The sequence below is a fragment of the Oncorhynchus tshawytscha genome, linkage group LG34, assembly GCF_018296145.1.
Source record: "Oncorhynchus tshawytscha isolate Ot180627B linkage group LG34, Otsh_v2.0, whole genome shotgun sequence".
NCBI lineage: Eukaryota > Metazoa > Chordata > Actinopteri > Salmoniformes > Salmonidae > Oncorhynchus > Oncorhynchus tshawytscha.
Window position 1 is genome coordinate 14,951,249 of NC_056462.1, and position 12,947 is coordinate 14,964,195.

A 12,947-nucleotide genomic window follows, 5' to 3' on the forward strand; every position below is an offset into this window, starting at 1 on the left:
GTGTGTGTGTGTGTGTGTGTGTGATGGGGGAGGTGTGGACGGACAGGTGCTACAGCCCAGTTGTTAAAACAAGTGTGTGAGGCGGGCATCCGCTCCTCCCTCCCATTGTGTGTTGCTTCCTGTCCCCTTCTTCCTCAGAGAAACACCACGTGTGTGTGGTGTGTGTGTTCCCCGGGACCGACCGGTCGCACAGAGCATGCCAAAAACAAAGCCCTCATTCTCCCCCGGCTGGAATTTCCTGCTACACACACACACACACACTCGCCCCCCTTCCTGTAGCACCCTGTGGACAGCTGTTTCTGTCTAGTCAGCTGGGCCTCATCTTCTGCTTAGCAGACAGACAAACAAGGACATTTGATGCCCCCTGTCCATTAGGGAAACAAATATCTTTCGGTTTCACATACAACAACACATACACACGTACACATACACGTGCATGCGTATAGGCACACGCACACACATGCATAAATACAGTACACGCACACAAGCACACACAGCTGATATTTCTGAGGCATATCTATAGTGTGTGGTGGTGTTTTGTTTCTCCGGAGTCTGAGTTCAGACAGATTAGAACACCTGGCTGACATGGGGAGAACATCTGCAGAAACCATGGGAAGGGGAAAGCCACGAGCAGAGACGAGATAACATACGGCTGATGATAGGGGAGGAACAGGCTGCTGGGGTGGATATGTTATGGGGTTATGTGTATGATTCACCATTAATGTTTCATGTTCAAGAGTGATGTGAAGGATCATAGGAAATGTAGGAACTATCAAAACACATTTCGAAAGGGGTCATAAATCAAACATGAAGTAAATGGGGAATTAGGCTGGAAAGATCTAGTGGAGAAACTTTTGATATATTTCCACAAAACTTAATGAAAAAGCACATCATCCTTGATGATAATTTTACGTTAACTTTTCAGCACAACATAAACCCTCTAATGTAGAGGTCGACCGATTAATCGGACTGGCCGATTAATTAGGGCCGATTTCAAGTTTTCATGGCAATCAGAAATCGGTATTTTTGGGCACCGATTTTGCAGATTTTTTTTGTTTATTTATTGAATTATTTATTTTTATTTTGTATACCTTTATTTAACTTGGCAAGTCAGTTAAGAACACATTCTTATTTTCAATGATGGCCTAGGAACGGTGGGTTAACTGCCTTGTTCAGGGGCAGAATGACAGATTTTCACATTGTCAGCTCGGGGGATCCAATCTTGCAAACTTACAGTTAACAAGTCCAACGCTATAACCACCTGCCTCTCGTTGCACTCCATGAGGAGACTGCGTGTTACGCGAATGCAGTAAGCTAAGGTAAGTTGCTAGCTAGCATTAAACTTATCTTGTAAAAAACAATCAATCAATCATAATCATTAGTTATGGTTGATGATATTACTAGTTTATCAAGCGTGTCCTGTGTTGCATATAATCAATGCAACGCTGTGGGATGATTTAACAAAAGCGCATTCGCGAAAAAAGCACAATCGTTGGACGACTGTACCTAACCATAAACACCAATGCCTTTCTTAAAATCAATACACAGAAGTATATATTTTTAAACCTGCATATTTAGCTAAAAGAAATCCAGGTTAGCAGGCAATATTAACCAGGTGAAATTGTGTCACTTCTCTTGCGTTCATTGCACGCAGAGTCAGTGTATATGCAACAGTTTGGGAAGCCTGGCTCAGTGCGAACTAATTTTCCAGAATTTTACGTAGTTATGACATAACATTGAAGGTTGTGCCATGTAACAAGAATATTTTGACTTTGGTATTTTATCTTAACGGGTGGCATCCCTAACGGTTCCGTATTTCACTGAAATAATAAACGTTTTGTTTTAGAAATTATAGTTTCCGGATTCTACCATATTAATGACCAAAGGATCATATTTCTGTGTGTTATGTTATGATTAAGTCTATGATTTGATAGAGCAGTCTGACTGAGCGATGGTAGGCAGCAGCAGGTTCGTAAGCATTCATTCAAACATCACTTTCGTGCGTTTTGCCAGCAGCTCTTCGCAAGCACAGCGCTGTTTATGACTTCAAGCCTATCAGCCTAATGGCTGGTGTAACCGATGTGAAATGGCTAGCTAGTTAGCGGGGTGCGCGCTAATAGCGTTTCAAACGTCACTCGCTCTGTGACATGGAGTAGTTGTTCCCCTTGCTCTGCATGGGTAATGCTGCTTCGAGGGTAGCTGTTGTCGATGTGTTCCTGGTTCGAGCCCAGGTAGGGGCGAGGAGAGGGACGGAAGCTATACTGTTACACTGGCAATACTACAGTGCCTAAAAGAACATCCAATAGTCAAAGGTATATGAAATACAAATGGTATAGAGAAATAGTCCTATAAACACTATATTAACTACAACCTAAAACCTCTTACCTTGGAATATTGAAGTCTCATGTTAAAAGGAACCACCAACTTTCATATGTTCTCATGTTCTGAGCAAGGAACTCAAACGTTAGATTTTTTACATGGCACATATTGCACTTTTACTTCTCCAACACTTTGTTTTGCATTATTTAAACCAAATTGAACATGTTTCATTATTTATTTAACGAGGCTAAATTGATTTTTATTTATGTATTATATTAAGTTAAAATAAGTGTTCATTCAGTATTGTTGTAATTGTCATTATTACAAATAAATAAATAAAAATTGGCCGATTAATCGGTATTGGCTTTTTTTGGTCCTCCAATAAATCGGTATCGGCGTTGAAAAATCATAATCGGTCGACCTCTACTCTCATGCTATAATATACCCCCCTCCCCACTCACCTGGACTATCCACTCTCTTGTAGTGGTACGGGTTGATGCAGACATCCTTCTGCTTGGAGCCAAACGGGTACTCACAGCACTCCAGAGCCTTGAGCTCATGATGAGACTGCAGGTCAGGCCACCTCCACACCCTACAGTAGATAACATGGGGTAAGCCCTTCCTGTGGGACACCTGGAGTCTTCCATCCAGGGAGCGAGGGATGGTGACACAGTTACTGGGCTGACCCGGGCAGCTCAGAGCCCTCTCCAACTCCTCCATTGCTCCCTTCTTCTTCTTCAGTTTCTTCACCAGCGCGTCCACGGCTTTCTCCGCCCATTTTTCCTCTTCGTCTCCTTGTTTCCAGCCGAGGAGGCGCTTGACGGCCGGGCTGGTGAAGGAGAACAGGGAGGTGACGTTCATGGTGACGTTCGTGTCTTGTCGCCTGTTGCGACCGTGGCGTTGTCGGGACGCTACACGTGAGTGTGCGGGGTTGGGTTTTACAATGGAGAGATAGTCCACTTGGTGAGGGAAAAAGTTGGAGGTTAGAAGCTGCTGTTGTATTTTTTTAGGTGCCACTGAGATGGCTGGGTAGTCCTCAGTCTTCAAAGCTTCAGGACAGAACTTCTGAACAGGACACCTAGGAGGAAGATGGAGATTAAACCAATGCTAATGACATCCATAACACTTCTAACATAGACAAACAGAGTTCAACAGATTCCCTTCAAGTGGACAGTTGAAGGAAGATATATCAGTGTTTCCACTAATCTTGCCTGGAAAGCAACTAGCTACCCTCCAAAGGAAACGGAGTGATTCTCTCTATTGGCCGTGCGAGGAGAGAGGGCCAATGATGTCAATGTTTTATGTCTTCTGGGAATTGACAGCAGTGGGGTCACAATGAACACTGTCCCATTACAGTCAGCAGCCATTCTCCAGATAACTTCCTGTACACACGGCCCCGTCACATAACCACTCTCAAATGTCACTCAGAGAGACCTCTGTTTCAATATCAACACTAGCAAACTAAGTAGAATGAAGTCATGTATTGGGCATGCATTCTGGGAAGTATGCTAGAAAGGACATTAGATCATAGAACTCTGCCATATCAATGGGGCAGTTACATTGCATTATCCAATAACATTCATTATCCAAATGATTTAGTTGAATAAGAAAATACACATAAAACATCAATTTAATTAGACCAACAAAGCAGAATTGTTGAGGTAGGATTTGGCCGCACTTGAAAGGAAACAGAACTTTATTGACTACACTGGGTTTTTATATTATCAAAAGAATGTTCTATAAAACACTCAGCAACAAACTGCTTTAAGTGCAGGAATCAGCTAGCGACATCCAGGCCAATAAAAGAGGAAATGCATGGTGAAAATCAGGACAAATGTGCCCCATTCACTGAGGTCCCCTGACACCAATTCACCAGGAGAAACAAGCCCACTCTCTCCATCTGGGGGGGAAATAAGAGACCAGGGACTCAATAGTTCATATTCCTTTTGAAAATATCAGCAGAGATGGAAACAAGTAGAATTTCGGTTGAGGATAGTATAGCCTACGGTACCCACTTTTCAGGTACCCACATAAATCTCTGCTTTATTGTACATCCATTTAATTGTAAACGTTATATACTGTATCTATCCACCATGACAAAAATACACACACAAGTATCATATTTGTACACCCACTGAGTCAGGTACTGCTACTATTCCTACTATTACCACTGCTACTACTAATACTTCTAATGCTACTACTATTAATACTGCTGTTGCTACTATTACTACTACTGCTGCTACCACTACTACTACTGCTGCTACTATTACTACTACTATTATTACTACTGCTACTACTGCTACTACTGTTACTACTGCTGCTGCTACTGTTACTATTACAATTATTTACTGCTGCTGCTATTATTACTGCTACTACTACTACTACTACTACTACTATTACGGCTGCTACTACTATTACAACTACTACTACTACTACTACAACTACTGTTACTACTGCTGCTGCTATTTACTACTACTACTATTATTACTACTGCTGCTATTATTATTACTGCTGCTACTACTACTAATACTACGATTAGTAGTACTACTATTACAACTACTACTACTACTACTGCTACTACTACTGTTACTACTGCTGCTGCTACTGTTACTACTACTATTATTGATTACTGCTGCTACTACTACTACTACTGCTACTACTACTGGCTACTACGATTACTGCTGCTACTACTATTACAAACTACAAATCAAATGCTATTTAATAGCCCTAATACTATTACCACTGATATCTCAAATTGCTACTACTACTGCTGAACTTTTACTACTACTAAAATTACTACAACTGCTACTACTACTGGCTAGGAAAACTAGAAAGGCAAAACCTAGGAAGAAACCTAATACTACTAGGAACCAGGCTATTGTAACAGGGGTGGCCAGTCCTCTTCTGGCCCATACCTGGGTGGAGGGATTATAACAGAACATGGCCAAGATGTTCAAATGTTCATAAATGACCAGCATGGTCCCTAAGAGCAAGGCAGAACAGTTGAAGGTCTCAGAGCAGCACAGTCAGGTTTGAAACTGAAGCAGCGCATGGCCACCGCTTCTACTACCACTACTACTGTTACACTATTACTACTACTACTACTATTACTACTGCTACTAATAATACTAATACTATTACCACTGCTACTGACTATTATTACTACTACTATTACTAGCTGCTACTACTATTATCACTACTGCTGCTGCTACTATTACTACTGCTACTACTACTAGTACTACTACTACTATTACTACTACTATTATTACAACTGCTGCTACTACTACTACTACAACTGCTGTTGCTATTACTACTATTACTATTACTGCTGCTGCTACTAATAATAATACTACTACTACGGCAGCTATTACTACTACCACTACTACTACTACTGATACTACACCTACTATTACTACTGATACTAGTACTACTACTACTACTATTACTACTGCTACTACTATTACTACTGCTACTACTAATAGTACTACTACCATTAACACTGCTAATACTATTACTACTGCTACCATTACTACTACTACTATTACTGTTTACTACTACTACTATACTAATACTATTACTATTGATACTACTACTGCTACTGCTACTATTACTACTGCTACAATTACTACTGCTACTAATAATATTACTACTACCATTGGTCTTACTAATTTTGTTTACTACCATTAATACTGCTAGGCTACTAGGGTTGACTATGGGTTTATTTTACTGTTGTGTTTATGTACTATACTAATATTCCTGCTGCTTCTAATACTGACTCTGATTGGGAACTATATTTGCTGCAGCCATATTCTTTAGTGTTTACTACTGCTGGTGATTGTTCCTGTCTCTGTGTTTGTTGTCACCAGATAGGCTGTATAGGTTTTCATGTTCCATTTACTTTTACTGTTATTACTGCTTTTCTCATCTGTTATTAAATATGTATTAAGAATACCACGCTGCATTTGGTGCTACTACTTTCAACGGAAGAAAACCTAACAGCTACTCCTACTACTACTATTACTACTACTGTTACTGCTAGTATCACTACAACTACTACTACTGCTACTACTATTACTACTACCACTGCTCTACTACGATTACTGCTGCTACTACTACTACTGCTAATATTATTGCTACTACTGCTATTAATACTGCTGCTACTACCACTACTGCTGCTACTTCTACTACTACAACTACTATACTAATACTATTACCATTGCTACTGCTATTACTACTACTCTTACTATTACTACTGCTACAAATACTACTACTGCTGCTGCCACGCCCTGGTCTTAGTAATTTGTGTTTTCTTTCTTTATTTGGCCAGGCCAGGGTGTGACATGGGTTTATTTTGTGTTGTGTTTATGTATGTTTTTTTTTTTGTAGATTTGGGGTTGTGGCTTAGTGGGGTGTTCTAGCAAAGTCTATGGTTACCTGAGGCGGTTCTCAATCAGAGGCAGGTGATTCTCGTTGTCTCTGATTGGGAACCATATTTAAGCAGCCATATTCTTTGAGTGTTTCGTGGGTGATTGTTCCTGTCTCTGTGTTTGTTGTCACCAGATAGGCTGTATAGGTTTTCACGTTCCGTTTGTTGTTTTTGTATTGTTCGTTTTCTCATCGTTATTAAATATGTATCAAGAATACCACGCTGCATTTTGGTCCGACTCTCTTTCAACGGAAGAAAACTGTAACAGCTGTTCCTACTACTACTATTATTACTACTGCTGCTGCTAGTATCACTACAACTATTACTACGGCTGCTACTACTATTATCACTACTGCTGCTGCTGCTACTACTACTATTACCTCTAATATTATTACTACTACTGCTGCTACTACTATAACTACTGCTACTATTACTACTGCTGCTGCTGCTACTATTACTACTACTAGTATTACTACTGCTGCTACTATTACTACTACTACTACCTCTAATATTACTACTACTACTACTACTACTACTACTACTACTACTATTACTACTACTACTACTGCTACTACTATTACTACTACCACTGCTCTACTACGATTACTGCTGCTACTACTACTACTGCTAATATTACTGCTACTACTGCTATTAATACTGCTGCTACTACCACTACTGCTGCTACTTCTACTACTACAACTACTATACTAATACTATTACCATTGCTACTGCTATTACTACTACTCTTACTATTACTACTGCTACGAATACTACTACTGCTGCTGCTACTACTACTACTATTATTACTACTGCTGCTGCTAGTATCACTACTGCTACTATTACTACTACTATTACCACTACTGCTGCTACTACTACTACTACTACTATTCCCACTGCTACTAATACTACTACTACTACTATTACTATGATTACTGCTACTACTGCTACTACTAATACTGCTGCTGCTACTTCTACTACTACTACTACTGCTGCTGCTACTACTACTACTACTACTACAACTACTACTGCTACTAATAATACTAATACTATTACCACTGCTACTGATATTACTACTACTACTACTATTACTACTGCTGCTACTACTATTATCACTACTGCTGCTGCTACTACTATTACTACTACTATTACCACTACTACTACTATTACCACTACTACTACTATTACAACTGCTACTATTACTACTACGACTATTACTACCGCTACTACTATTACTATTCCTACTAATACTACTACTACTACTACTGCTACTATTACTACTACTACTACTATTACCACTACTGCTGCTACTATTACCACTACTACTACTATTACCACTACTACTGCTGCTGCTACTACTACTGCTACAATGACTACTACTATTACTACTACTACTGCTACTATTACTACTGCCACTACTACTGCTACTATTACTACTACTACTACTACCACCATTACTACTACTACTACCATTACTACTGCTGCTACTACTACTACTATTATTACTGCTACTACTACTACTACTAGTACTACTGCTAGTACTACTACTACAGACCAACAGGCAGTGATGGTTCTGTGAGAACAGGTGCTGTTTATAACAGCTGTGTGTGTGTGTGTGTGTGTGTGTGTGTGTGTGTGTGTGTGTGTGTGTGTGTGTGTGGCGGGGTGCCATTGGAGGCCTGCTATTGCTAACCACGCTGACAGGGAAGCTGAAAGCTCCTCCTATATTTAGCCTAGCCGCGCAAATACATTTACTAATTTAAAAAGCGGTGTAAGGGGAGGGGAGAGGTATGTATGCGAGGGTATGTTTTATTGTATGTGTGTGTGTGAGAGAGATGGAGAAAGAGAGAGATAAGCTACATCAAGGTAAACCTGGGCTTGAGGGCAGATATCCTCTGTCTGGCCTGCTGCTGACCAGGGCCAGGCCCACTCCCATGACACCACATTGGAGCAGCATTGTGTTTCAGCCATATGGGAGGAAGTACAGTTGAAGTAGGAAGTTTACATGCACCTTAGCCAAACACATTTAAACTCAGATTTTCACAATTCCTGACATTTAATCCTAGTAAAAAATTCCCTGTCCTAGTAAAAAATTCCCTGTCTTAGGATCACCAATTTATTTTAAGAATGTGACATGTCAGAATAATAGTAGAGAGAATGATTTATTTCAGCTTTTATTTCTTTCATCACAATCCTAGTGGGTCAGATGTTTACATACACTCAATTAGTATTTGGTAGCATTGGTTTTAAATTGTTCAACTTAGGTCAAATGTTTCAGGTAGCCTTGCACAAGCTTCCCACAATAAGTTGGGTGAATTTTGGCCCATTCCTCCTGACAGAGCTGTTTGTAGGCCTCCTTGCTCGCACACGCAATTTTCTATAGGATTGAGGCCAGGGCTTTGTGATGGCCACTCCAATACCTTGACTTTGTTGTCCTTAAGCCATTTTGTCACAACTTTGGAAGTATGCTTGGGGTCATTGTCCATTTGGAAGACCCATTTGCAACCAAGCTTTAACTTCCTGACTAATGTCTTGAGATGTTGCTTCAATACATCCACATAATTTCCCTGCCTCATGATGCCATCTATTTTGTGAAGGGCATCAGTCCCACCTAGCAGCAAAGCACCCCCACAACATGATGCTGCCGGTCCCCAGTCTCTATGGGGCGTCACGGTTGGGATGATGTTCTTCGATTCCCTGATCCACCTTGCAAGCCTCCCCCTTTTTCCTCCAAACATAACTATGGTCATTATGGCAAAACAGTTATATTTTTGTTTCATCAGACCAGAGAACATTTCTCCAAAAAGTACGATCTTTGTCCCCATGTGCTGTTGCAAACCGTAGTCTGGCTTTTCTATGGTGGTTTTGGAGCAGTGGCTTCTTCCTTGCTGAGCAGCCTTTCAGGTTATGTCGATATATAACTCATTTTACTGTGGATATAGATACTTTTGTACCTGTTTACTCCAGCATCTTCACAAGGTCCTTTGCTGTTGTTCTGGGATTGATTTGCACTTTTCGCATTGGTAAAAGCCCACCCATTTTCACGTTCATCTCTAGGAGACAGAACGCATGACCATCTCCTTCCTGAGCGGTATGACGGCTACGTGGTCCCATGGTGTTTAAACTTGTGTACTATTGTTTGTACAGATAAACATGGTACCTTCATCAGACATTTGGAAATGGCTCCCAAGTATGAACCAGACTTGTGGAGGTCTACAAGCCTTTTTTTTCTGAGGTCTTGGATTTTTTTTCATTTTCCCATGATGTCAAGCAAAGAGGCACTGAGTTTGAAGGTAGGCCTTGAAATACATCGTTTTGTGGACAGGTACACTTCCAATTGACTCAAATTATGTCAATTAGCCTATCAGAAGCTTCTAAAACCATGACATAATTTTCTGTAATTTTCCAAGCTGTTTAAAGGCACAGTCAACTTAGTGTGTGTAAACTTCTGACCCACTGGAAATGTGATACAGTGAATTATAAGTGAAATAATCTGTCTGTAAACAATTGTTGGAAAAATGACTTGTGTCATGCACAAAGTAGATAACCGACTTGCCAAAACTATAGTTTGTTAAAACCTGTTGTGACTAGGGGGCAGTATTTTCATTTTTGGAAAAATAACATACCCAAAGTAAACGGGATATTTTGTTAGGACAAGATGCTAGAATATGCATATAATTGACAGCTTAGGATAGAAAACACTCTAAAGTTACCAAAACTGTAAAAATATTGTCTGTGAGTATAACGGAACTGATATTGCAGGCGAAAGCCTGAGAAAAATCCAATCCGGAAGTGCCTCGTGTTTTGAAAGCTCTGCGTTCCAATGCGTCCCTATTGAGCAATGAATGGGCTATCAACCAGATTACTTTTTCTACGTATTCCCCAAGGTGTCTACAGCATTGTGACGTAGTTTTATGCATTTATGTTGAAGAACACCCATAAGCGGCTACATTGTGTAAGTGGTCACCTGATGGCTCTCAGAGTGAGTCTCGCGTAAAATACAGAGGTAGCCATTTTTCCAATCGGTCCTACTGAAAAACCAATTGTCCTGGTGGATATATTATCGAATAGATATTTGAAAAACACCTTGAAGATTGATTATAAACAACATTTGCCATGTTTCTGTCGATATTATGGAGCTAATTTTGAATATTTTTCGGCGTTTTCGTGACCGTAATTTCAGTTCGATTTCTCAGCCAAACGTGAAGAACAAACGAAGCTATTTCGCCTACAAAAATAATATTTTTGGAAAAAATGAACATTGGCTATCTAACTGGGAGTCTCGTGAGTGAAAACATCCGAAGCTCATCAAAGGTAAACGTTTTAATTTGATTGCTTTTCTGATTTCCGTGACCAAGTTACCTGCTGCTAGCTGGACAAAATGCTATGCTAGGCTATCGATAAACTTACACAAATGCTTGTCTAGCTTTGGCTGTAAAGCATATTTTGAAAATCTGAGATGACAGGATGATTAACAAAAGGCTAAGCTGTGTCTCAGTATATTTCACTTGTGATTTTCATGAATAGGAATATTTTCTAGTAATATTTATGTCTTTCTCTCTGTCTCTGTCATCACCACCACCTGCATAGCAGCAACGTCACTTCCAGTTTAGGTCTGCAGGTCTCTCCACAGGTGGAGAGGGAGAACATTCAGAGGACTGAAGAAGAGAGGACAGATGTCTCTCTCTCTCTCTCTCTCGACCTCTCCATGGGTGGACAGGGGGATGGGAAGGGTTATGATTGGAAAGGGATGGTAAAAACGTTGTCTCAGTGTTGTTATGTGATCTTTACCTGACCTTTACATGTATTCTGTATACCAGTGGAGACTGCTGAGTGGAGGACAGCTCATAATAATAGCTGGAATGGAATCAATCACATAGTACCATTCCACAAATTCCACTCACTCCATTACCACGAGCCCGTTGTCCTCAATTAAGGTACCACCAGCTCCTGTGCGGTATACATATATAGTACCAGTCAAAAGTTTGGACACACCTACTCATTCAAGGGTTTTTCTTTTCTACATTGTAGAATAAACAGTGATGACATCAAAACTATGAAATAACACATAGAATAATTTAGTAACCAAAAAAGTGTTATATTTTAGATTCTTCAAAGTAGCCACGCTTTGCCTCGATGACAGCTTTGCACACTCTTGGCATTCTCTCAACCAGCTTCACCTGGAATGCTTTTCCAACAGTCTTGAAGGAGTTCCCACATATGCTTAGCACTTGTTGGCTACTTTTCCTTCACTCTCCAACACATCTAAATGACAGATTTCTACCTGTCTAATGTCCATTGCTCATGTTTCTTGGCCCAAGCGGGTCTCTTCTCTCTGAACTTATCCTCTGCAGCAGCGGTAACTCTGGGTCTTCCTTTCCTGTGGTGGTCCTCAAGAAAGCCAGTTTCATCACAGCCCTTGATGTTTTTTGCGACTGTACTTGAAGAAAATTTCAAACTTTCTAGAAATTTTCCAGTTTGACTGACCTTCATGTCCTAAAGTAATGATGGACTGTCATTTCTCTTTGCTTATTTGAGCTGTTCTTGCCATTATATGGACTTCGTCTTTTACCAAATAGGGCTATCTTCTGTATACCACCCCTACTTTGTCACAACACACCTGTTAATTGAAATGCATTCCAAGTGACTACCTCATGAAGCTGGTTGAGAGAATGCCAAGAGTGTGCACAGCTGTCATCAAGGGCAAGTGTGGCTACTTTGAATAATCTGTTTTGTTTAACACCTTTTTGGTTACTACCTGATTCTATATGTGTTATTTCATAGTGTTGATGTCTTCATACTTGTTCTACAATGTAGAAAATAGTAAAGAATAAAGAAAAACCCTTGAATGAGTAGGTGTGTCCAAACTTTTGACTGGTACTGTACGTTACAGTACCAGAAAATATGTATTTTTAAGTTGTAGATTTTATTGTGTATTTATGACTTTGTAAATGGTAAATTATTGAATTTGAAATAAACCATTCTCTCTCTAACAGGTTTTCCCGCCATTCTGGGATGAGATTCCCTTTCCATGAACGGAAAAGGAGATCAAATTAAAAAGCAATGATACACAACTCAATACCAAAGACAGCTCTTGTCTGTCAATCTCAAACACAACCCTGCTTTGATGGGCCAGTCAGACAGTCAAACAGACAGTCAGTCAGACAATCAGACAGACAGTCAGTCAAACAGTTGGCCAGATAGT

General features: G+C 40.1%; 1 protein-coding gene across 3 annotated transcripts in view; it reads right to left on the minus strand.

The window, feature by feature from the left end:
* The window catches only part of LOC112232041 (mothers against decapentaplegic homolog 1-like), a 34,295-nt gene that overhangs the window by 8,561 nt on the left and 12,787 nt on the right, over window positions 1-12,947 (minus strand). For all 3 annotated transcript variants that reach the window (XM_042311861.1, XM_042311860.1, XM_042311859.1), the window contains exon 2: window positions 2,781-3,397. In XM_042311861.1, the coding sequence (XP_042167795.1) occupies window positions 2,781-3,180 (400 nt within the window). In that variant the 5' untranslated portion in view covers window positions 3,181-3,397. The remainder of the gene's footprint in view (window positions 1-2,780; window positions 3,398-12,947) is intronic.